The 26,430-nt window shown below is 49.2% G+C and overlaps 1 protein-coding gene across 1 annotated transcript in view; it reads left to right on the forward strand.

Annotated features, from left to right (window-relative positions):
* The first annotated feature begins 1,955 nt into the window (after nt 1-1,955).
* Nucleotides 1,956-26,430, forward strand: part of lrp6 (low density lipoprotein receptor-related protein 6) — a 92,433-nt gene continuing 67,958 nt past the window's right edge. Inside the window, exons 1-4 of the mRNA XM_090201441.1 lie at nt 1,956-2,575; nt 6,970-7,378; nt 21,958-22,155; nt 24,384-24,580. Coding sequence (XP_090057567.1) covers nt 2,521-2,575; nt 6,970-7,378; nt 21,958-22,155; nt 24,384-24,580 — 859 coding nt within the window. The 5' untranslated portion in view covers nt 1,956-2,520. The remainder of the gene's footprint in view (nt 2,576-6,969; nt 7,379-21,957; nt 22,156-24,383; nt 24,581-26,430) is intronic.

A 26,430-nucleotide genomic window follows, 5' to 3' on the forward strand; every position in this document is an offset into this window, starting at 1 on the left:
GGCCTGTAGCTCTATTGGACTGGATCGTCCTTTAGTTGGCCTGTAGCTCTATTGGACTGGATCGTCCTTTAGTTGGCCTGTAGCTCTATTGGACTGGATCGTCCTTTAGTTGGCCTGTAGCTCTATTGGACTGGATGGTCTGTTCCACACAAGATGATGATTATCCAGAAATCTTTTTCTTAATATTTCAACTCAGATGTTGAGCAGAGAAGGTTCCCTCTTGAATTGGCCGTAATAATGAGAAGAATTTATGAATGTGATATAGAATGTGTTTTTATATGAATGCCTGCCTCTGCTGAAGGAGATAGTGCCTCTACCAGTCCCAAAAGAGAGTCATCTTCAGGGACCCATCCATGCCCATAACCAATCATAACCTATCTAACAATAATGACATCTTTTAGTCAGATTTTACAAAGTTAACAGTTAATTACATTTAGTCTTGTGGCAACAAGACCCAGGCAAATCCAGGATTGCCCTGCAGACCTAATAAGGAAAACAAATATAAACAACATGCAACGATTTCAAAACATTTGACTGAGTTACAGTTCATTGAAGGAAATCAGTCGATTGAAATCAGTATCTGGTGTGACCACCATTTCCCCAATGCAGCGCGACACATCTCCTTCAACTCTCCTTCATCAGAAAACCAGTCAGTATCTGGTGTGACCACCATTTCCCCAATGCAGCGCGACACATCTCCTTCAACTCTCCTTCATCAGAAAACCAGTCAGTATCTGGTGTGACCACCATTTCCCCAATGCAGCGCGACACATCTCCTTCAACTCTCCTTCATCAGAAAACCAGTCAGTATCTGATGTGACCACAATTTCCCTAATGCAGGGCGACACATCTCCTTCACATAGAGTTGATCAGGCTGTTGATTGTGGAATGTTGTCCCACTCTTCTTCAATGGCTGCGCTAAGTTGCTGGATATTGGGCAGGAACTGGAACACGCTGTGGTACATGTTTATCCGGAGCATCCCAAACATGCTCAATGGGGTGACATGTCTGGTGAGTCTGCAGGCCATGGAAGAACTGGGAGATTTTCAGCTTCCAGTAATTGTGTACAGATCCTAGCGACATGGGGCCGTTCATTATCATGCTGAAACATGAGGTGATGGAGGCAGATTAATGGCACGACAAAGGGCCTCAGGATCTCGTGACGTCAGCAAACGGCTCGCCCACAGTCGAAACCGGGATTAATCTGTGAAGAGCACGCTTCTTCAGTCAAGACCCTGGTGAGGATGACGAGCACGCAGATGAGCTTCCCTGAGACGGTTTCTGACCGTTTGTGAAGAAATTCTTCATTTGTGCCAACCTACAGGTTCATCAGCTGTCCGGGTGGCTGGTCTCAGGTGATCTCGCAGGTGAACAAGCCGGATGTGGAGGTCCTGGGCTGGCAAATTCTCTAAAATGACAATGGAGGCAGCTTATGGCAGAGAAATGAACATTCGATTCTCTTGCAACATCTCTGGTGGACATTCCTGCAGTCAGCATGCCAATTGCACACTCCCCTCAAAACTTGAGACATCTGTGGCCATTGTGTTGTGTGACAAAACTTTACATTTTAGTGGCTTTTTATTTTCCCCAGGACAAGGTGCGCCTGAGTAATGATCACGCTGTTTAAACAGCTTCTTGATATGCCTCACCTGTCAGGTGGATGGATTATCTTGGCAAAGGAGAAATGCTCACTAACAGCGATGTATTTGAGCCCAAAAATTTAGAGAAATAAGCATTTTAATTCTCTATGGAAAAATGTCTGTGGATCTTTTATTTCAGCTTCTGAAACATGGGACCAACACTTACATGTTGTGTTTTCTATTTTGGTTCAGTATATAATGCATGATAATACCATTCCCCCCTCTCTTCTCCTTCCTCTGTTCTGAGGAGTGAAAGGAGATCCGGCCAGCAGCCGAGGCAGGGTCATAGGGGTATGTTATTCTAAACCGAAGCACCCAGTGCTCCGGCAGAAAATAGTCCCTTCGGAATGTGTATCTTTCACACTCAAACAATTGTTGTATTAGACCAGGTTTAATGTATTCGACCGGGAACAAGTGTCTTGACCTATCGGTTGCGTGATTTTATCAGCCACCGTAGCGATTTTGAATGTGTTGAAATCCGCTGGACGAGATAGGCTGCATGTAATCAAGTCCAACAATAGGCAGCAGAGAAAGAGACGGAGGGGAAGGAGAGAAGGTACAGGAGGGGGAGGGTTGGCATGTTCTGCTCCCGGGGCGGAAGGAGACGTTGCGCTCAGGCAGGAGAATGAATCGCAGCGCCACCGAGCCTGGAACCTCCGACGTAGTAGAATGGAGCTGAGAAGAATCACAGTTACATTGTAGCCAGAAACAACCCCCCCGACGTAGTAGAATGGAACTGAGAATAATCACAGTTACATTGTAGCCAGGAACAGAACCCCGAATATTGTTCCACTATAACAGTTCCGTCGGAGGAATAGAAACACAGCGATGCGGACCAGGCGCTGAACAGGAGCGGCCGGGGTGAGAACAAGGCAGAAAGATGGGCGCCGTGCTACGGACTGTGTTGTTGTGTAGTTTTTCTTTGCTAATAAGAGGTGAGTTTTGATCTTTTTGCTTGTTTTATTTATTTTTCCTTTCGTGGAAAGTTTGTGTGGTGTTGGGGGTGTATGGTTTCCAGAGGTGGGGATCCTAGTGTCCAGATTTGGGGCTCTTTCTTTACAATGGCCTCGTTTGCTCATTAGTGGGGCCCAGTGAAGGGGATGTGATTTACTCATCATCAAGGAGTAACTAGCTAACGTTAGCAGGATGGCTAACTACAACACAGTGTTTTCCCCACAGTTACCTGTATCTCCTGTAACTAGCTAACTACAACAGTGTTTTCCCCACAGCTACCTGTATCTCCTGTAACTAGCTAACTACAACAGTGTTTTCCCCACAGCTACCTGTATCTCCTGTAACTAGCTAACTACAACAGTGTTTTCCCCACAGCTCCCTGTATCTCCTGTAACTAGCTAACTACAACAGTGTTTTCCCCACAGCTACCTGTATCTCCTGTAACTAGCTAACTACAACAGTGTTTTCCCCACAGCTACCTGTATCTCCTGTAACTAGCTAACTACAACAGTGTTTTCCCCACAGCTACCTGTATCTCCTGTAACTAGCTAACTACAACAGTGTTTTCCCCACAGCTCCCTGTATCTCCTGTAACTAGCTAACTACAACAGTGTTTTCCCCACAGTTACCTGTATCTCCTGTAACTAGCTAACTACAACACAGTGTTTTCCCCACAGCTACCTGTATCTCCTGTAACTAGCTAACTACAACAGTGTTTTCCCCACAGCTACCTGTATCTCCTGTAACTAGCTAACTACAACAGTGTTTTCCCCACAGTTACCTGTATCTCCTGTAACTAGCTAACTACAACAGTGTTTTCCCCACAGCTACCTGTATCTCCTGTAACTAGCTAACTACAACAGTGTTTTCCCCACAGCTACCTGTATCTCCTGTAACTAGCTAACTACAACAGTGTTTTCCCCACAGCTACCTGTATCTCCTGTAACTAGCTAACTACAACAGTGCTTTCCCCACAGCTACCTGTATCTCCTGTAACTAGCTAACTACAACAGTGTTTTCCCCACAGCTACCTGTATCTCCTGTAACCAACTAGTCTTTTTCCCACTGTTTTGTTGGTTTGTAACATTTTAGTTAAGTTAATTATATAGATTTTTATTAGTTGTTTGTAGTATTTCCACACCTGTTTAAGCCACGGCAGGTATTTTCTACAGTTACTGTTGTGATTTAGTTGAACTATCTTAGCCATCCAGAGAGAGACCCTGATACCTGGCTAAGTCTGCTAGCTACACTGGCTAACAATAATGTCGACTGCATATGTCCCATTGAAAGGTGCCTCCACAGACCAGACTAATTTGTTGCATACGTTCATTTGTTAAATGGTAACTAACAACTAATTGCAAGTGAATGATATAAAAGTAGCTAACTAGTTATAACATAAGACTGGATGCTGCCTGGACCACGTTAGAACAGGGGACGTTCATTTGGCGTGGCGTTCATAACCTTTTGGACAACATTCTACAGAGTGTTGTGAGTAATTAGGCTAATGTGGATTGTAGTTCTCTAACCAGCTATACACCAATACGTCAAGGCCTGTTTGCCCTTAAATATTAGTTTTTCACTGCTTGGTGGCTGTGTAAACATCTGTTCAAATAATCATGGATTCCTTGTTCACACAATCTGCAACGGCAGTTTAATCTGGACTAGGTTTCATTCTCACATACACCTCATTCAATCTGGACTAGGTTTCATTCTCACATACACCTCATTCAATCTGGACTAGGTTTCATTCTCACATACACCTCATTCAATCTGGACTAGGTTTCATTCTCACATACACCTCATTCAATCTGGACTAGGTTTCATTCTCACATACACCTCATTCAATCTGGACTAGGTTTCATTCTCACATACACCTCATTCAATCTGGACTAGGTTTCATTCTCACATACACCTCATTCAATCTGGACTAGGTTTCATTCTCACATACACCTCATTCAATCTGGACTAGGTTTCATTCTCACGTACACCTCATTCAATCTGGACTAGCTTTCATTCTCACATACACCTCATTTAATCTGGACTAGGTTTCATTCTCACATACACCTCATTCAATCTGGACTGCGTCTCATTCTCACATAAACCTAAGGTCTCTTTCTAGTAGGGTAAGGCAGGTGAGGTCACTGTGTTGAACTATGGAGGGGAAGTATCTCTCCCAGCAGTCACACCCATCATATCTTTGCCTTTCCCTGCTTTTTGATTTAAAAGGTTTAAAATCACCTACGAGATGGAAATGTAGACGTTAGTTTATTCAAGGCTTTGGTAGAATCAGATCGGGTCTAACTACCACACCGGTGTGAAGACGATTCAGTTTGCTACTGCCGTTCAGTGACGTTAGTGCACTTCCTATTCAGTTTGCTACTGCCTTTCAGTGACGTTAGTGCACTTCCTATTCAGTTTGCTACTGCCGTTCAGTGACGTTAGTGCACTTCCTATTCAGTTGGCATAGCTAGACTATCATTGGGAAATGGGTTTATCACCGTGTACTCTGAAACTAGTCTTCAGATACTATGATGAGAATGTTTTCAGTCTAGTCTGGGTGGTATTGAATTCAGTGGTTCCCAAATGGCCCCCTATTCCCTATAATAGTCCACTACCTTGGACCCATAAGTTGCATCCCAAATGACCCTATTCCCTATAATAGTCCACTACCTTGGACCCGGGCCCATAGGCTGCATGCATCCCAAATGACCCTATTCCCTATAATAGTCCACTACCTTGGAACCGGGCCCATAGGCTGCATCCCAAATGACCCTATTCCCTATAATAGTCCACTACCTTGGACCCATAGGCTGCATCCCAAATGACCCTATTCCCTATAATAGTCCACTACCTTGGACCCATAGGCTGCATCCCAAATGACCCTATTCCCTATAATAGTCCACTACCTTGGAACCGGGCCCATAGGATGCATCCCAAATGACCCTATTCCCTATAATAGTCCACTACCTTGGGCCCATAGGCTGCATGCATCCCAAATGACCCCCTATTCTCTATGTGATTTTGATAGTGGTAGTCACGTCTGAGTAGTATTGAGCAGTAATACTGGCTACAGTAGGCTGGACCCTCTCGCCATCTGGCAGCCATATTGGATGACGTGGATGAAAGGAAAAGTGGTTCAACTTCCATTCAACTGTTCTCAGAAACCACGGGTGTTTTTGGATCGGAGAGGACTGGCGTGTTTGGATCAGAAACCACGGGTGTTTTTGGATCGGAGAGGACTGGCGTGTTTGGATCAGAAACCACGGGTGTTTTTGGATCGGAGAGGACTGGCGTGTTTGGATCAGAAACCACGGGTGTTTTTGGATCGGAGAGGACTGGCGTGTTTGGATCAGAAACCACGGGTGTTTTTGGATCGGAGAGGACTGGCGTGTTTGGATCAGAAAAGCACTGGTCTCAAGACAACATGGAGGATAACTAAAGTTTGGAGCTTGTTCAGAGACGTTTCAGTCTGAAGTCCAAGCTGCCTCTAGCAAATTGTTCAATCTGTTTGTAGTGTTATATCCCTGTAGAGGCCGGGGGTCCCTGTAGAGCCCGTGGGTCCCTGTAGAGCCCGTGGGTCCCTGTAGAGGCCGGGGGTCCCTGTAGAGGCCGGGGGTCCCTGTAGAGGCCGGGGGTCCCTGTAGCGGCCGGGGGTCCCTGTAGCGGCCGGGGGTCCCCTGTAGCGCCCGTGGATCCCTGTAGCGCCCGGGGGTCCCCTGTAGCGCCCGGGGGTCCCCTGTAGCGCCCGGGGGTCCCCTGTAGCGGCCGGGGGTCCCCTGTAGCGCCCGGGGGTCCCTGTAGCGCCCGGGGGTCCCTGTAGCGCCCGGGGGTCCCTGTAGCGCCCGTGGGTCCCTGTAGCGCCCGTGGGTCCCTACAGAGAGGAATAGCTCTTAACCAAATGAAGTTAAACGTTTCTCCTCGGTTGGTTGATGTTGAAACAGACAGTGGTTGTTGAATCTGACTCTCCTGGCCCCCGGCCGTCTGGCCCCCGGCTGACTTGGCCGTCTGGCCCCCGGCTGACTTGGCCGTCTGGCCCCCGGGGGGGGGTTACTGTAGGGGTATTGTAGTAGGGGTGTTGTAGGACTGTATGGGGGTTGTAGGGGTGTTGTAGGGGTGTTGTAGTACTGTAGGGGTGTTGTAGGACTGTATAGTATTTCTGTCTGACCCTACCCCCTCCCCCACCAGGTGTACCCCTCCTGCTCTACGTATAGTATTTCTGTCTGACCCTACCCCCTCCCCCACCAGGTGGACCCCTCCTGCTCTACGTACTGTATAGTATTTCTGTCTGACCCTACCCCCTCCCCCACCAGGTGGACCCCTCCTGCTCTACGTACTGTATAGTATCTCTGTCTGACCTTACCCCCTCCCCCACCAGGTGTACCCCTCCTGCTCTATGCTAACCGACGGGACCTGCGGCTGGTGGATGCGGCTCACGGCAGGGCCAACGCCACGGTGGTGGTGGGCGGTCTGGAGGACGCCGCCGCTGTGGACTACGTATACGCTCAGGGATTGGTCTACTGGAGTGACGTCAGCGAGGAGGCAATCAAACGCACCACCTTCAACCAATCAGGGCCCGGCTCGGCGGCGGCCGCCCAGACGGTGGTTGTATCGGGGCTGGCGTCCCCGGACGGCCTGGCCTGTGACTGGTTAGGCAGGAAGCTGTACTGGACGGACTCCGAGACCAATCGGATAGAGGTGGCCGAGCTGGATGGATCGTTACGGAGAGTTCTCTTCTGGCAGGACCTGGACCAGCCCCGAGCCATCTCTCTGGACCCGGGAAGAGGGTGAGTACCTGACAACCTGTAGTAAAGTAGTGCTCAGTAGAACTACCTGGACCTGGCTTTGAATGGGGGGAGGGGGGACCAAGGTTCCTAAAACCAAGAGCTTCTCCCTCGTATCCGTCCATCTGGAGGATACTAGAACGTTAGGGGACAGGCTGGAGGATACTAGAACGTTAGGGGACAGGCTGGAGGATACTAGAATGTTAGGGAACAGGCTGGAGGATACTAGAACGTTAGGGGACAGTACAGGCTGGAGGATACCAGAACGTTAGGGGACAGTACATCCTGGAGGATACTAGAACGTTAGGGGACAGTACAGGCTGGAGGATATTGGAACGTTAGGGGACAATACAGGCTGGAGGATACTAGAACGTTAGGGGACAGGCTGGAGGATACTAGAATGTTAGTGGACAGGCTAGAGGATACTAGAACGTTAGGGGACAGTGCAGGCTGGAGGATACTAGAACGTTAGGGGACAGTGCAGGCTGGAGGATACTAGAATGTTAGTGGACAGGCTGGAGGATACTAGAACGTTAGGGGATAGTGCAGACTGGAGGATACTAGAACGTTAGGGGACAGTGCAGGCTGGAGGATACTGGAACGTTAGGGGACAGTGCAGGCTGGAGGATACTGGAACGTTAGGGGACAGTGCAGGCTGGAGGATACTGGAACGTTAGGGGACAGTGCAGGCTGGAGGATACTAGAACGTTAGGGGACAGTACAGGCTGGAGGATACTGGAACGTTAGGGGACAGTACAGGCTGGAGGATACTGGAACGTTAGGGGACAGTGCAGGCTGGAGGATACTAGAACGTTAGGGGACAGTGCAGGCTGGAGGATACTAGAATGTTAGGGGACAGTACAGGCTGGAGGATACTAGAACGTTAGGGGACAGTACAGGCTGGAGGATACTGGAACGTTAGAGGACAGGCTGGAGGATACTAGATTGTTAGGGGACAGTGCAGGCTGGAGGATACTAGAACGTTAGGGGACAGTGCAGGCTGGAGGATACTGGGACGTTAGGGGACAGTGCAGGCTGGAGGATACTGGGACGTTAGGGGACAGTGCAGGCTGGAGGATACTGGAACGTTAGGGGACAGTACAGGCTGGAGGATACTGGAACGTTAGGGGACAGTACAGGCTGGAGGATACTAGAACGTTAGGGGACAGGCTGGAGGATACTAGAACGTTAGGGGACCGGCTGGAGGATACTAGAACGTTAGGGGACAGGCTGGAGGATACTAGAACGTTAGGGGACAGGGCAGGCTGGAGGATACTAGAACGTTAGGGGACAGTACAGGCTGGAGGATACTATAACGTTAGGGGACAGTGCAGGCTGGAGGATACTGGAACGTTAGGGGACAGTGCAGGCTGGAGGATACTAGAATGTTAGGGGACAGTGCAGGCTGGAGGATACTAGAACGTTAGGGGACAGTGCAGGCTGGAGGATACTGGAACGTTAGGGGACAGTACAGGCTGGAGGATACTGGAACGTTAGGGGACAGTACAGGCTGGAGGATACTGGAACGTTAGGGGACAGTACAGGCTGGAGGATACTAGAACGTTAGGGGACAGGCTGGAGGATGCTAGAACGTTAGGGGACAGGCTGGAGGATACTAGAACGTTAGGGGACAGGCTGGAGGATACTAGAACGTTAGGGGACAGGCTGGAGGATACTAGAACGTTAGGGGACAGGCTGGAGGATACTAGAACGTTAGGGGACAGGACAGGCTGGAGGATACTAGAACGTTAGGGGACAGTGCAGGCTGGAGGATACTGGAACGTTAGGGGACAGTGCAGGCTGGAGGATACTAGAACGTTAGGGGACAGTACAGGCTGGAGGATACTAGAACGTTAGGGGACAGGCTGGAGGATACTAGAACGTTAGGGGACAGTACAGGCTGGAGGATACCAGAACGTTAGGGGACAGTACAGGCTGGAGGATACTAGAACGTTAGGGGACAGTGCAGGCTGGAGGATACTAGAACATTAGGGGACAGTGCAGGCTGGAGGATACTAGAACGTTAGGGGACAGTGCAGGCTGGAGGATACTAGAACATTAGGGGACAGTACAGGCTGGAGGGTACTAGAACGTTAGGGGACAGTACAGGCTGGAGGATACTAGAACGTTAGGGGACAGGCTGGAGGATACTAGAACGTTAGGGTACGGGACAGGCTGGAGGATACTAGAACGTTAGGGTACGGGACAGGCTGGAGGATACTAGAACGTAAGGGGACAGTAAAGGCTGGAGGATACTAGAACGTTAGGGGAAAGGCTGGAGGATACTAGAACGTTAGGGGACAGTACAGGTTGGAGGATACTGGAACGTTAGGGGACAGTACAGGCTGGAGGATACTGGAACTTTAGGGGACAGTACAGGCTGGAGGATACTAGAACGTTAGGGGACAGTACAGGCTGGAGGATACTAGAACATTAGGGGACAGGCTGGAGGATACTAGAATGTTAGTGGACAGGCTGGAGGATACTAGAACGTTAGGGGACAGTACAGGCTGGAGGATACTAGAACGTTAGGGGACAGTGCAGGCTGGAGGATACTAGAACATTAGGGGACAGTGCAGGCTGGAGGATACTAGAACGTTAGGGGACAGTGCAGGCTGGAGGATACTAGAACATTAGGGGACAGTACAGGCTGGAGGGTACTAGAACGTTAGGGGACAGTACAGGCTGGAGGATACTAGAACGTTAGGGGACAGGCTGGAGGATACTAGAACGTTAGGGTACGGGACAGGCTGGAGGATACTAGAACGTTAGGGTACGGGACAGGCTGGAGGATACTAGAACGTAAGGGGACAGTAAAGGCTGGAGGATACTAGAACGTTAGGGGAAAGGCTGGAGGATACTAGAACGTTAGGGGACAGTACAGGTTGGAGGATACTGGAACGTTAGGGGACAGTACAGGCTGGAGGATACTGGAACTTTAGGGGACAGTACAGGCTGGAGGATACTAGAACGTTAGGGGACAGTACAGGCTGGAGGATACTAGAACATTAGGGGACAGGCTGGAGGATACTAGAATGTTAGTGGACAGGCTGGAGGATACTAGAACGTTAGGGGACAGTACAGGCTGGAGGATACTAGAACGTTAGGGGACAGTGCAGGCTGGAGGATACTAGAACATTAGGGGACAGTGCAGGCTGGAGGATACTAGAACGTTAGGGGACAGTGCAGGCTGGAGGATACTAGAACATTAGGGGACAGTACAGGCTGGAGGGTACTAGAACGTTAGGGGACAGTACAGGCTGGAGGATACTAGAACGTTAGGGGACAGGCTGGAGGATACTAGAACGTTAGGGTACGGGACAGGCTGGAGGATACTAGAACGTTAGGGTACGGGACAGGCTGGAGGATACTAGAACGTAAGGGGACAGTACAGGTTGGAGGATACTGGAACGTTAGGGGACAGTACAGGCTGGAGGATACTGGAACTTTAGGGGACAGTACAGGCTGGAGGATACTAGAACGTTAGGGGACTGTACAGGCTGGAGGAGACTAGAACGTTAGGGGACAGTACAGGTTGGAGAATACTGGAACGTTAGGGGACAGTGCAGGTTGGAGGATACTGGAACGTTAGGGGACAGTACAGGTTGGAGGTTCAGGGACCTGTGTGAGAGAGTGTGTCTGTCTGCAGGATTTTATTTTACAAGGTGGTGCTGTGTCCCCCTTTGGACTCAGAGACTCTTACATTCTTTGGGGAGAACCGTGATGCCTCTTTACTGACCCCACTGATACAGTAGAACGACCTCTACCAGGACCCACAGCTAGATGCTGTGTTAATGGTGACGTGGGGGCTGATACAGTAGAACGACCAGGACCCACAGCTAGATGCTGTGTTAATGGTGACTTGGGGGCTGATACAGTAGAACGACCAGGACCCACAGCTAGATGCTGTGTTAATGGTGACGTGGGGGCTGATACAGTAGAACGACCAGGACCCACAGCTAGATGCTGTGTTAATGGTGACGTGAGGGCTGATACAGTAGAACGACCAGGACCCACAGCTAGATGCTGTGTTAATGGTGACGTGAGGGCTGATACAGTAGAACGACCAGGACCCACAGCTAGATGCTGTGTTAATGGTGACGTGAGGGCTGATACAGTAGAACGACCAGGACCCACAGCTAGATGCTGTGTTAATGGTGACGTGAGGTCTGATACGGTAGAACGACCAGGACCCACAGCTAGATGCTGTGTTAATGGTGACGTGAGGGCTGAGACAGTAGAACGACCAGGACCCACAGCTAGATGCTGTGTTAATGGTGACGTGGGGGCTGATACAGTAGAACGACCAGGACCCACAGCTAGATGCTGTGTTAATGGTGACGTGGGGGCTGATACAGTAGAACGACCAGGACCCACAGCTAGATGCTGTGTTAATGGTGACGTGAGGGCTGATACAGTAGAACAACCTCTACCAGGACCCACATCTAGATGCAGTGTTAATGGTGACGTGGGGGCTGATACAGTAGAACGACCAGGACCCACAGCTAGATGCTGTGTTAATGGTGATGTGAGGGCTGATACAGTAGAACGACCAGGACCCACAGCTAGATGCTGTGTTAATGGTGACGTGGGGGCTGATACAGTAGAACAACCAGGACCCACAGCTAGATGCTGTGTTAATGGTGACTTGGGGGCTGATACAGTAGAACGACCAGGACCCACAGCTAGATGCTGTGTTAATGGTGACGTGGGGGCTGATACAGTAGAACGACCAGGACCCACAGCTAGATGCTGTGTTAATGGTGACGTGAGGGCTGATACAGTAGAACGACCAGGACCCACAGCTAGATGCTGTGTTAATGGTGACGTGAGGGCTGATACAGTAGAACGACCAGGACCCACAGCTAGATGCTGTGTTAATGGTGACGTGAGGGCTGATACAGTAGAACGACCAGGACCCACAGCTAGATGCTGTGTTAATGGTGACGTGAGGGCTGAGACAGTAGAACGACCAGGACCCACAGCTAGATGCTGTGTTAATGGTGACGTGGGGGCTGATACAGTAGAACGACCAGGACCCACAGCTAGATGCTGTGTTAATGGTGACGTGGGGGCTGATACAGTAGAACGACCAGGACCCACAGCTAGATGCTGTGTTAATGGTGACGTGAGGGCTGATACAGTAGAACAACCTCTACCAGGACCCACATCTAGATGCAGTGTTAATGGTGACGTGGGGGCTGATACAGTAGAACGACCAGGACCCACAGCTAGATGCTGTGTTAATGGTGATGTGAGGGCTGATACAGTAGAACGACCAGGACCCACAGCTAGATGCTGTGTTAATGGTGATGTGAGGGCTGATACAGTAGAACGACCAGGACTCACAGCTAGATGCTGTGTTAATGGTGACTTGGGGGCTGATACAGTAGAACGACCAGGACCCACAGCTAGTTGACTATGCCTTTAAACAGCTTGGAAAATTCCAGAAAATGATGTCATGGCTTTAGAAGCTTCTGATAGGCTAATTGACATCATTTGAGTCAGTTGGAGGTGTACCTGTGGATGTATTTCAAGGCCTACCTTCAAACCCAGTGCCTCTTTGCTTGACATCATGGGAAAATCTAAAGAAATCAGCCTAAAAAATTGTAGACCTCCACAAGTCTGGTTCATCCTTGGGAGCAATTTCCAAACGCCTGAAGGTACCACGTTCATCTGTACAAACAATAGTATGCAAGTATAAACACCATGGGACCACGCAGCCGTCATACCGCTCAGGAACGCATTCTGTCTCCTAGAGATGAACGTACTTTGGTGCGAAATGTGCAAATCAATCCCAGAACAACAGCAAAAGACCTTGTGAAGATGCTGGAGGAAACAGGTACAAAAATATCTATATCCACAGTAAAAGGAGTCCTATATCGACATAACCTGAAAAGCCGCTCCGCAAGGAAGAAGCCACTGCGGATATCCGGACAAAGATCGTACTTTTTGGAGAAATGTCCTCTGGTCTGATGAAACAAGAATAGAACTGTTTGGCCATAATGACCATCGTTATGCTTTGGAGGAAAAAGGGAGGCTTGCAAGCCGAAGAACACCATCCCAACTGTGAAGCATGGGGGTGGCAGCATCATGCTGTGGGGGTGCTTTGCTGCAGGAGGGACTGGTGCACTTCACAAAATAGATGTCATCGTGAGGCAAGAAAATTATGTGTATATATTGAAGCAACATCTCAAGACATCAGTCAGGAAGTTAAAGCTTGGTCTTAAATGGGTCTTCCAAATGGACAATGACCCCAAGCATACGTCCAAAGTTGTGGAAAAATGGCTTAAGGACAACAAAGTCAAGGTATTGGAGTGGCCATCACAAAGCCCTGACCTCAATCCCATAGAAAATTTGTGGGCAGATCTGAAAAAGCGTATGCAAGCAAAGAGGCCTACAAAACTGACTCAGTTACACCAGCTCTGTCAGGAGGAATGGGGCCAAAATTCACCCAACTTAATTGTGGAAGGCTACACAAAACGTTTGACCCAAGTTAAACAATTTAAAGGCAATGCTACTAAACACTCAATTAGTATATGTAAACTTCTGACCCACTGGGAATGTGATGAAAGAAATAAAAGCTGAAATAACTCCTTCTCTCTACTATTATTATGACATTTCACATTCTTAAAATAAAAGTGGTGATCCTAACTGACCTAAGACAGGGAATTTTTGTTAAGATTTAAATGTCAGGAATTCTGAAACTGAGTTTAAATGTATGTAAACTTCCGACTTCAACTACTACTCAATGCGCTTGGCGGGCCAATTCTTCCAGAGTACGGTGTTATATTGGTAGGATATGGGCCATCCTGTATTTAGGGTGTTATATTGGTAGGATCTGGACCATCCTGTATTTAGGGTGTTATATTGGTAGGATCTGGACCATCCTGTGTTGTCCAGGCAGTATTTACGGTGTTGTCCAGGCTGTGTTTGGGACGTTGTCCGGGGCCGTGTTTGGGACGTTGTCCGGGGCCGTGTTTGGGGCGTTGTCCGGGGCCGTGTTTGGGACGTTGTCCGGGGCCGTGTTTGGGACGTTGTCCGGGGCTGTGTTTGGGGCGTTGTCCGGGGCCGTGTTTGGGGCGTTGTCCGGGGCCGTGTTTGGGGCGTTGTCCGGGGCCGTGTTTGGGGCGTTGTCCGGGGCCGTGTTTGGGACGTTGTCCGGGGCCGTGTTTGGGACGTTGTCCGGGGCCGTGTTTGGGCCGTTGTCCGGGGCCGTGTTTGGGACGTTGTCCGGGGCCGTGTTTGGGGCGTTGTCCGGGGCCGTGTTTAGGGCGTTGTCCAGGGCCGTGTTTGGGGCGTTGTCCAGGCTGTGCCCCAGGCTGTGTTTGGGGCGTTGTCCAGGCTGTGTTTGGGGTGTTGTCCAGGCTGTGTTTGGGGCGTTGTCCAGGCTGTGTTTGGACCGTTGATGTTGGCCTTGCTTTACGCCAGGGTTTCCCCAACTAAAGGGTTTTATTAAACAGTTGGTTTCTGTTTTCTTCCAACAAGTGTGGCTCCATCTTTTGATCTGTTTTTAAGCTACAAAATATTCTGACCCCGCCACTGAAAGATAAGACTCTACAAGGCCACACAGGACTCATTAGAACAGAGTGGATAAGACCAGGCAGTAAATCATACTGGGGGAAACAACATCACTGATGTCCTTGTCTTCTACCCACAAGATCAGACAACATGAGAGCCTGAGTCTTCTTCCCAATACCTTTCTGATGCATTTCAGTCACTTCAAACCTCCTTCACATTGAAATACTGTCAAAAGGACTGGCAGACTGATTTGTAGTAAATAGACTGGCAGACTGATTGGTCGTAAATAGACTGTCAAAAGGACTGGCAGACTGATGTGTAGTAAATAGAATGTCAAAAGGACTGGCAGACTGATTGGTAGTAAATAGACTGGCAAAAAGACTGGCAGACTGATTGGTAGTAAATAGACTGGCAAAAAGACTGGCAGACTGATTGGTAGTAAATAGACTGGCAAAAAGACTGGCACACTGATTTGTAGTAAATAGACTGGCAAAAAGACTGGCAGACTGATTTGTAGTAAATAGACTGGCAAAAAGACTGGCAGACTGATTTGTAGTAAATAGACTGAAAAGGACTGGCAGACTGATTTGTAGTATATAGACTGAAAAGGATTGGCAGACTAATTTGTAGTAAATAGACTGGCAAAAAGACTGGCACACTGATTTGTAGTAAATAGACTGTCAAAAGGACTGGCAGACTGATTGGTAGTATATAGACTGTCAAAAGGACTGGCAGACTGATTTTATAATATACTGTCATAGCCCCGCCCCCCCAAAAACTTAACCTTATTCATTTAATATTTTACATGGGGTGGGAGGGCGGCTATGACTGTGTCATGGCCCAAAGTCCCACCTAAACAAGTGTGTGTGTGGGGGGGGGGGGGGTGTTTGGGATCCAGTCTCACCTAAATAGGTGGGGGTGGCAGCAGTAGTCTAATGAATGTGAACTATTAGTTTAGGCTAGTTACTGGGCTCAGGTCTCTTTGGAAGCCCTCAGGATGTGACTGAGGGCAGTTTGATTCTCCCAGGAGGGTCACGGCGAGGCTGTGGAGACTGGAGGGGACTAGTGTTACTGTGCTGGGCTGACCAGGTGAACCTATGGGTAACCCGAGAGTGAAGCCAGACAAAGGCTTCAAGAGGAATCTGATACTGTGGATGCTGGACCATACTGGTGGGCTGGCCTGAGCTCCCATACACCCCTCACCCCCTCTCAGCTGAAGCCTACTCTCTCCTCAGGTAACACGTGTAGCCCATCACCCCCCCCCCCCCCCCCCTAGTCACCCTATAGCTGAGGGTAATGGCCCCTAGTCGTCCGTTAGCTGAGGGTAATGGCCCCTAGTCGTCCGTTAGCTGAGGGTAATGGCCCCTAGTCGTCCGTTAGCTGAGGGTAATGGCCCCTAGTCAAATCAAATCAAATTTATTTATATAGCCCTTCGTACATCAGCTGATATCTCAAAGTGCTGTACAGAAACCCAGCCTAAAACCCCAAACAGCAAGCAATGCAGGTGTAGAAGCACGGTGGCTAGGAAAAACTCCCTAGAAAGGCCAAAACCTAGGAAGAAACCTAGAGAGGAACCAGGCTATGTGGGGCGGCCAGTCCTCTTCTGGCTGTGCCGGGTGGAGATTATAACAGAACATGGCCAAGATGTTCAAATGTTCATAAATGACCAGCATGGTCAAATAATAATAAGGCAGAACAGTTGAAACTGGAGCAGCAGCACAGTCAGGTGGACTGGGGACAGCAAGGAGTCATCATGTCAGGTAGTCCTGAGGCATGGTCCTAGGGCTCAGGTCCTCCGAGAGAGAGAGAGAGAATTAGAGAGAGCACACTTAAATTCACACAGGACACCGAATAGGACAGAATAAGTACTCCAGATATAACAAACTGACCCTAGCCCCCCGACACATAACTACTGCAGCATAAATACTGGAGGCTGAGACAGGAGGAGTCAGGAGACACTGTGGGCCCCATCCGATGATACCCCCGGACAGGGCCAAACAGGAAGGATATAACCCCACCCACTTTGACAAAGCACAGCCCCCACACCACTAGAGGGATATCTTCAACCACCAACTTACCATCCTGAGACAAGGCCGAGTATAGCCCACAAAGATCTCCGCCACGGCACAACCCAAGGGGGGGCGCCAACCCAGACAGGAAGATCACATCAGTGACTCAACCACCTCAAGTGACGCACCCCTCCTAGGGACGGTTTGAAAGAGCCCTAGTAAAAGCCAGTGACTCAGCCCCTGTATTAGGGTTAGAGGCAGAGAATCCCAGTGGAGAGGGGAACCGGCCAGGCGAGACAGCAAGGGCGGTTCGTTGCTCCAGAGCCTTTCCGTTCACCTTCACACTCCTGGGCCAGACTACACGTAATGACCCCCCCTCCTCCTCCTCCTCCTCTCTCTGCCCCCCCCCTCTCTTTGCGGCTTTCCTCTCTCCATGGCCTGCCAGAGGGAGGTATTGGAGTCCTTTATCTTCTAAGTTACTGGCAGCTATTTACACAGGGTAACAGCCAAGCCATGTTGGCATGCAGTGTGTTTGGGGGGGGGGGGGGGGGGGTCTGGCCCTGTGTGTGTCGGCTCGGCTCTGCGTCTTCCCTGTAAAAAATGAGGGGGGTAAGAGACTGAGCGACTGAGCTGGATTCCAACAGGCGCTTGTTGTTATAGTGTGTGTTAATGGGTCTTGGTGGGTGTCTGGCTCACATGTGTGCCGCCTGTTTGATCCACTCTGTGGAAGGAGTGTGGCTACAGATTCAGCCTGGCGTCGCTGCCTGGAGCTACAGATTCAGCCTGGCCTCGCTGCCTGGAGCTACAGATTCGGCCTGGCCTCGCTGCCTGGCCCTGGAGCTACAGATTCGGCCTGGCCTCGCTGCCTGGCCCTGGAGCTACAGATTCAGCCTGGCCTCGCTGCCTGGCCCTGGAGCTACAGATTCAGCCTGGCCTCGCTGCCTGGCCCTGGAGCTACAGATTCAGCCTGGCCTCGCTGCCTGGCCCTGGAGCTACAGATTCAGCCTGGCCTCGCTGCCTGGAGCTACAGATTCAGCCTGGCCTCGCTGCCTGGAGCTACAGATTCAGCCTGGCCTCGCTGCCTGGAGCTACAGATTCGGCCTGGCCTCGCTGCCTGGCCCTGGAGCTACAGATTCAGCCTGGCCTCACTGCCTGGCCCTGGAGCTACAGATTCAGCCTGGCCTCGCTGCCTGGCCTCGCTGCCAGGGCCTGCTACGGCTACACACTACGCCTATATTAACCCCCCAGGACTTTAGAATCAACACAGATTTATTCACAACTCATATTTGCACACAGTCAGTAACAACTGTTTTGTAGTTATGGAAATAGTCTGGAGTACCTAGACCTGAGCTGTGTTCAATACTCATACTAACTATACCTAGACCTGAGCTGTGTTCAATTCTCAGTCCTGAGCTGTGTTCAATTCTCAGACCTGAGCTGTGTTCAATACTCATACTAACTGTACCCAGACCTGAGTTGTGTTCAATACTCAGACCTGAGTTGTGTTCAATACTCAGACCTGAGCTGTGTTCAATACTCAGACCTGAGCTGTGTTCAATACTCAGACCTGAGCTGTGTTCAATACTCAGACCTGAGCTGTGTTCAATACTCAGACCTGAGCTGTGTTCAATACTCAGACCTGAGCTGTGTTCAATTCTCAGACCTGAGCTGTGTTCAATTCTCAGACCTGAGCTGTGTTCAATACTCATAGTAACCGTACCTAGACCTGAGCTGTGTTCAATTCTCAGACCTGAGCTGTGTTCAATACTCATAGTAACCGTACCTAGACCTGAGCTGTGTTCAATACTCATACGAACTGTACCTAGACCTGAGCTGTGTTCAATACTCATACTAACTCTACCTAGACCTGAGCTGTGTTCAATACTCGTACTAACAGTACTAATTATGAGGTAAATTGAGTATATGGTTTTGTTATTGGTTGTCGTATGGATATAGTTGGTAAACCAAACGTTCCAGGATGTCGTACTACACCCTCCAAAATACAAAGTACACAAGCAGTGGACACTCTTTCTGTGCTGTTTGGGCCCATGATGCAATTCTTCAGAAAACAGGTGTGGCTTCACAACGTTTTCAGATTGGAAGACAATGGAGGATAAATATGCTGCCGTAGTCCGATTGAAGGATTCAAGGTCTTTGTTTTAACTAATCGTGATAAATGTTGAGCAATGTAATAAAGTAATGCCTTTTTTAAATAAGTTGCATTGCACGTTATGTTGGCTGACAATTTGTTAGCTACGATGTCCTTAAGATGGCAGCGTAGCCTAGTGGTTAGAGCGTTGGACGAGTAACTGAAAGGTTGCAAGTTCATATCCCCGAGCTGACAAGGTACATACATATCTGTCGTTCTGCCCCTGAACGAGGCAGTTAACCCACTGTTTCTAGGCCGTCATTGAAAATAAGAATTAGTTCTTAACTGACTTGCCGAGTTAAATAAAGGTTAAAAAAATAATTAAAAGATCCACATGGCATATCGTTAGAGCGGTATGTTAGTTACCTACTATAACGTTAGTTCGTTACCAATACATCCAACTTGCCAGTATATTTACGTTTGCCACCTAACTACCCAACGTAGATAGACTTGGTTATTCCCATCATTCATAGCTTAGTTTAGTCGTTTGTGTGCTTTCGTAAATTTGCTCTGGCGATCTGAGCACTCTGGTCTGACTGTGTCAGAGGGTGGAATTAACTGTTGAATGTACCAACGCTCAACACCCATTTCCAATGTTCTCCGGTTGGTTTGTAGTCTAAACACATCCTGTCTAGAGGTTTTGCACGTTGAGCATTTCCAATGTTCTCCGGGTTGGTTTGTAGTCTAAACACATCCTGTCTAGAGGTTTTGCACGTTGAGCATTTCCAAACTGACATTGATGTTTCTGTGACCATGTTTGACTTGCTTCTGTCGTCCTGTGTTGTTGGTGCTCATTGGTTACCTGGCAACAGTAGAATCCGTGTGTAGTCTATGTATAGGCCACTTGAGACGTGACATGTCTGTGTTTTTTAGATGGATGCCTCAGACAGCCACTTCAGTACAGTGTCGGTCTGGATAATTCTAGGCCGACACAGATAGACGTTATTGGATATAAATCCATGAAAGGACCCGTCTGTCCACATAAGAGGAGTGAACCTATGGAGACTTCCAGTTGTTCTGGTGGGACCCTGAGTCCTCCCTCTAGAGGAGTTATTCTGCACAGAGAGGTCCTCTGTTCTGCCTGAGGTCCTGCTGGGGTTGGTTGAGCTGCCTGGGGTCCTACTGGGGTTGGTTGTTCTGCCTGGGGTCCTGCTGGGGTTGGTTGTTCTGCCTGGGGTTGGTTGTTCTGCCTGAGGTCCTGCTGGGGTTGGTTGAGCTGCCTGGGGTCCTACTGGGGTTGGTTGTTCTGCCTGGGGTCCTGCTGGGGTTGGTTGTTCTGCCTGGGGTTGGTTGTTCTGCCTGAGGTCCTGCTGGGGTTGGTTGTTCTGCCTGGTGGGGTCCTACTGGGGTTGGTTGTTCTGCCTGGTGGGGTCCTACTGGGGTTGGTTGTTCTGCCTGGTGGGGTCCTACTGGGGTTGGTTGTTCAGCCTGGGGTCCTACTGGGGTTGGTTGTTCAGCCTGGGGTCCTGCTGGGGTTGGTTGAGCAGGCTGGGGTTGGTTGAGCAGCCTGTGGTTCTGCAGGGGTTGGTTGAGCAGCCTGGGGTCCTGCTGGGGTTGGTTGAGCAGGCTGCGGTTGGTTGAGCAGGCTGGGGTTGGTTGAGCAGCCTGTGGTTCTGCAGGGGTTGGTTGAGCAGCATGGGGTTCTGCTGGGGTTGGTTGAGCTGCTGGGATCCTGCTGGGGTTGGTTGAGCAGCCTGGGGTCCTGCTGGGGTTGGTTGAGCTGCTGGGGTCCTGCTGGGGTTGGTTGAGCAGCCTGGGGTCCAGCTGGGGTTGGTTGAGCAGCCTGGGGTTCTGCTGGGGTTGGTTGAGCAGCCTGGGGTCCTGCTGGGGTTGGTTGAGCAGCCTGGGGTTCTGCTGGGGTTGGTTGAGCAGCCTGGGGTTCTGCTGGGGTTGGTTGAGCAGCCTGGGGTCCTGCTGGGGTTGGTTGAGCAGGCTGCGGTTGGTTGAGCAGGCTGGGGTTGGTTGAGCAGCCTGTGGTTCTGCAGGGGTTAGTTGAGCAGTCTGGGGTCCTGCTGGGGTTGGTTGAGCTGCTGGGGTCCTGCTGGGGTTGGTTGAGCAGCCTGGGGTTGGTTGAGCAGCCTGGGGTCCTGCTGGGGTTGGTTGAGCTGCTGGGGTTCTGCTGGGGTTGGTTGAGCAGGCTGGGGTTGGTTGAGCAGGCTGGGGTTGGTTGAGCAGCCTGGGGTTGGTTGAGCAGCCTGGGGTCCTGCTGGGGTTGGTTGAGCAGCCTGGGGTCCTGCTGGGGTTGGTTGAGCAGCCTGGGGTTCTGCTGGGGTTGGTTGAGCAGCCTGGGGTCCTGCTGGGGTTGGTTGAGCAGCCTGGGGTTCTGCTGGGGTTGGTTGAGCAGCCTGGGGTCCTGCTGGGGTTGGTTGAGCAGCCTGGGGTCCTGCTGGGGTTGGTTGAGCAGCCTGGGGTCCTGCTGGGGTTGGTTGAGCAGCCTGGGGTCCTGCTGGGGTTGGTTGAGCAGCCTGGGGTTCTGCTGGGGTTGGTTGAGCAGCCTGGGGTTGGTTGAGCAGCCTGGGGTTCTGCTGGGGTTGGTTGAGCAGCCTGGGGTTGGTTGAGCAGCCTGGGGTCCTGCTGGGGTTGGTTGAGCAGCCTGGGGTTCTGCTGGGGTTGGTTGAGCAGCCTGGGGTCCTGCTGGGGTTGGTTGAGCAGCCTGGGGTTGGTTGAGCAGCCTGGGGTCCTGCTGGGGTTGGTTGAGCAGCCTGGGGTTGGTTGAGCAGCCTGGGCACTATAACGTTAGGATTCCTGTTTCTTTGTGCGTTACCAGTTATGAGACAAAACACCTGAACAACTTTAATACATGCTGTAGTAGCTGTTTATAAATCACTACCGACACACGGACTGAGTTACGGGTTAGAGTTGGTGGTAACTTTACCAATATGTTCCTCTCTCTCTGTCTGCAGGTACATGTACTGGACGGACTGGGGCGAGGTTCCTAAGATTGAGCGAGCGGGGATGGACGGTACCAACAGAGCCATGATCATTGACAAGGAGATCTACTGGCCCAACGGTCTCACGCTGGACTACAGCCAGGAGAAACTGTACTGGGCTGACGCCAAGTTCAACTTCATACATCGCTCCAATCTGGACGGCACTGGGAGGTACAGTAATCAACCAACCAATCAGAAACTCTCATTTTGGTTCCAGCGTAATAAAAGCAGGAAGTAATATTTCAGATGAGTAACCAGGCTACTTTTACTGCCGTATACCGAGTGTCTACAGAGACAACGGATCCACATTTTGTTGTCTTACAGCCTGAATTTAAAATGGATTAAATTGTGTATTTTAGTCATTACCTCATAACGTCAGTGGAATAATGTTGGCAGACATTTTTTTTAAAACTACATTTTAATTTAAAAATTAAAAGCTGAAGTGTCTTTGGGTCATTTTTACAGGGTGGTAAAATCTTCTGCTTTCTAAATATATATATATATATAATGTAGCATAATAAAATACTGTCTTTTCAAGCCTTTCATTTCAAGTTTTGTTGACTAGAAAATACAGCATATGAATATTAGTTATTTGTATCATATCTGTATCGGTGTATTGAAGCTGTTTATCAACCAAAACGTGACGACGTCTCAATGTATTACTGCGTTTACCAGGTTGAACCTTTTCTTGGAATATGTTATTGTTTGTTGTTTATTGTTTATAATAATTTAAAAAGGTCACATATACAGTGGATGTGTTCAGATGAAATCACATGTTGCTGATTAGTTCAAGTGACTTGAATCTGCGGCGAGACTTGAACATGGCCGCAAAGATCAACAACCAACTTGACAGAACTTGAAGAGTTAAAAAATATATATAATATACAAATATTGTACAATCCAGGTGTGCAAAGCTCTTAGAAAATTACCCAGAATGACTCACTGCTGTAATCACTGTCCAAGGGGACTCTTAACATGTATGGACTCAGGGGTGTGACTACTGATGGAATCAAGACATATGTGTTTTATTCAAATCAAAGTTGATTTGTCAAGTGTGCCGAATACAACAGGTGTAGTAGACCTCCCAGTGACATGCTGAATACAACAGGTGTAGTAGACCTTACAGTGAAATGCTGAATACAACAGGTGTAGTAGACCTCACAGTGAAATGCTGAATACAACAGGTGTAGTAGACATTACAGTGAAATGCTGAATACAACAGGTGTAGTAGACATTACAGTGAGATGCTGAATACAACAGATGTAGTAGACCTCACAGTGAAATGCTGAATACAACAGGTGTAGTAGACCTTACAGTGAAATGCTGAATACAACAGGTGTAGTAGACATTACAGTGAGATGCTGAATACAACAGGTGTAGTAGACCTCACAGTGAAATGCTGAATACAACAGGTGTAGTAGACATTACAGTGAGATGCTGAATACAACAGGTGTAGTAGACCTTACAGTGAAATGCTGAATACAACAGGTGTAGTAGACCTTACAGTGAAATGCTGAATACAACAGGTGTAGTAGACCTTACAGTGAAATGCTGAATACAACAGGTGTAGTAGACCTTACAGTGAAATGCTGACTACAACAGGTGTAGTAGACCTCACAGTGAAATGCTGAATACAACAGGTGTAGTAGACCTTACAGTGAAATGCTGAATACAACAGGTGTAGTAGACCTTACAGTGAAATGCTGAATACAACAGGTGTAGTAGACATTACAGTGAGATGCTGAATACAACAGGTGTAGTAGACCTTACAGTGAAATGCTGAATACAACAGGGGTAGTAGACCTTACAGTGAAATGCTGAATACAACAGGTGTAGTAGACCTCACAGTGAAATGCTGAATACAACAGGTGTAGTAGACCTTACAGTGACATGCTGAATACAACAGGTGTAGTAGACCTCACAGTGAAATGCTGAATACAACAGGTGTAGTAGACCTTACAGTGAAATGCTGAATACAACAGGTGTAGTAGACCTCACAGTGACATGTTTTCTTCCAGGCTCTGACCTAGTGCATAAAGGTATTTGGTGAACAACAGATAAGTATAGATATGAAAACTGTCCAGGTTTGTTTACCTGTTCAGGAGTCTTATGGCTTTGGGGGTAAAAACTGTTGAGAAGCTTTTTAGTCCCAGACTTGGGACTCCGGTCCCGCTTTCCATTCTATGTTTGTGTAGATCGTTGACAACAAAATTACATTTTACATTTTAATCTGACCTTGTAACACATGTGGAACTAGTTGAGGGGTGTGAATATGATCTGAAGGCACGGTGGGGGATGGGCTGTAGGGGACGGGCTGTAGCTGCTGTCTGTCTGCTGTGTCTCCAGGGAGGACTACTGTTACCACAGTACTAAACTAGTGTCTGTCTCTGTGTCTCCAGGGAGGTGGTGGTTAAGGGAGACCTCCCTCACCCCTTCGCTCTGACGCTGTACGAGGAGACTCTCTTCTGGACCGACTGGAACACCCATTCCATCCACTCGTGTCAGAAAGAGACCGGGGAGGATCGGAAGAAAGTCCACTCGGACATCTTCTCTCCCATGGATATACACGTCTACAGCCAGAAGAGACAGCCGCTACGTAAGAACACAAAGCCAAATCACTGGTCCCACTCACTGTGAATGACATGCTCCTATCCAAAATATAGAATGATCAGGGCCCGGTCACCTGTCTTCCTCCTCTGTGATCGGCTAGCTAGGTCTAGGACAATAGATCTATGTTCGGCTGGCTCGGTCTAGGTCAATAGATCTATGTTCGGCTGGCTTGGTCTAGGTCAATAGATCTATGATCGGCTAGCTAGGTCTAGGATAACAGAAGATTTGTGATGGTCTAGGACAGTAAAGCCCTGTACTCTGAGGTTTAATTCAGATAATTTGTCACAGTGCAGAGGGGACCTGCTACACGTCAATGACCCTGCTGTTACAGCCCCCTTCCCCTGCATGCACAGCTGTCTCCAGGGTCGTGTCTACTCTTGACACTTCTATGCAACTTCTGCTATCAGAATTCAAAAGATCACATTGAAAAGACGGGTCTAGACGCACAAAAGTGGCTTTGTGGTCTGATGTGTGATCCGAACTGTCTGACCACTTCAGGAGGTGGTCAGGGATTTCTCCTCAGTCTGGACCAATCAGGCTACTGAAAGCGTGTGGAGGGCTACTCATCAGCAGTCCTCCCACAAATCTCCATAAAATGTGTGTTTTGGACCGAGAGGCACCTTTTTCATTATAACGTTGGAGGAAATGCGTTCCTAGCGTGTGAGGAACGTGTTCGCTGGCCTCATAAATACTAGCTAATATTTAGAAGAACGTGTTTGTTTTGACTAGAGTTACTAGAGTTATGCTAACCCTTTAGCAATCCCTTTAGCATTGCTAAAGCGAACACGTAGAGGTTGGCCGGCGAACGGCAGAGGTTGGCCGGCTAACTAGCTCTAGTAGTTAGCTACTGCCATCAGTTGTTATGTTAGCATATTCTGCCTGTTCCACCGTGTGTAGAATGCATACTGGCATTTGAATATATCTCAGGGAAAAGGGAATCCGGACACCGTGGACATGGTTAGATGCAGATGCATAACGCATTGGGACTTCATGATCAGAACTCTAAAGCTGCATGAACTGTCAAGTCTAGACAGGGCCCAGGACTCTACTCTACTCTCAGTGACCTTGGCGACACATGGACCTCACAGTGACCTCGGCCACACATGGACCTCACAGTGACCTCGGCCACACATGGATCTCACAGTGACCTTGGCGACACATGGACCTCACAGTGACCTTGGCGACACATGGACCTCACAGTGACCTTGGCGACACATGGACCTCACAGTGACCTTGGCGACACATGGACCTCACAGTGACCTTGGCGACACATGGACCTCACAGTGACCTCGGCCACACATGGATCTCACAGTGACCTTACCGACACATGGACCTCACAGTGACCTTACCGACACATGGACCTCACAGTGATATTATCACTGGCTAACTGTTTGTGTATATATACAAAAGTATGTGGACACCGATTATTTAGTGGCTTCGGCTATTTCAGCCACACCCGATGCTGACAGGTGTATAAAATCCAGCACACAGCCATGCAATCTCCATAGACAAACATTGTAGAATGGCCTCACTGAAGAGCTCAGTGACTTTCAACGTGTCACTGTGATAGGATGTCACTTTTCCAACAATTCTGTTAAGTTTGTGCCCTGCCACGGTCAACTGAAGGGCCAAGCAAGTAGAAACCATCTGTCCTCAGTCAGAACGCTCACTACCGAGGTTCAAACTGCCTCTGGAGAACACTCACTAACGAGGTCCAAACTGCCTCTGGAGAACACTCACTAACGAGGTCCAAACTGCCTCTGGAGAACACTCACTACCGAGGTCCAAACTGCCTCTGGAAGCAACGTCAGCCTTAGATCACCATGCTCAATGCCA

Source organism: Oncorhynchus mykiss, chromosome 15 (genome assembly GCF_057628025.1).
Source record: "Oncorhynchus mykiss isolate SJ-2025 chromosome 15, ASM5762802v1, whole genome shotgun sequence".
Lineage (NCBI taxonomy): Eukaryota > Metazoa > Chordata > Actinopteri > Salmoniformes > Salmonidae > Oncorhynchus > Oncorhynchus mykiss.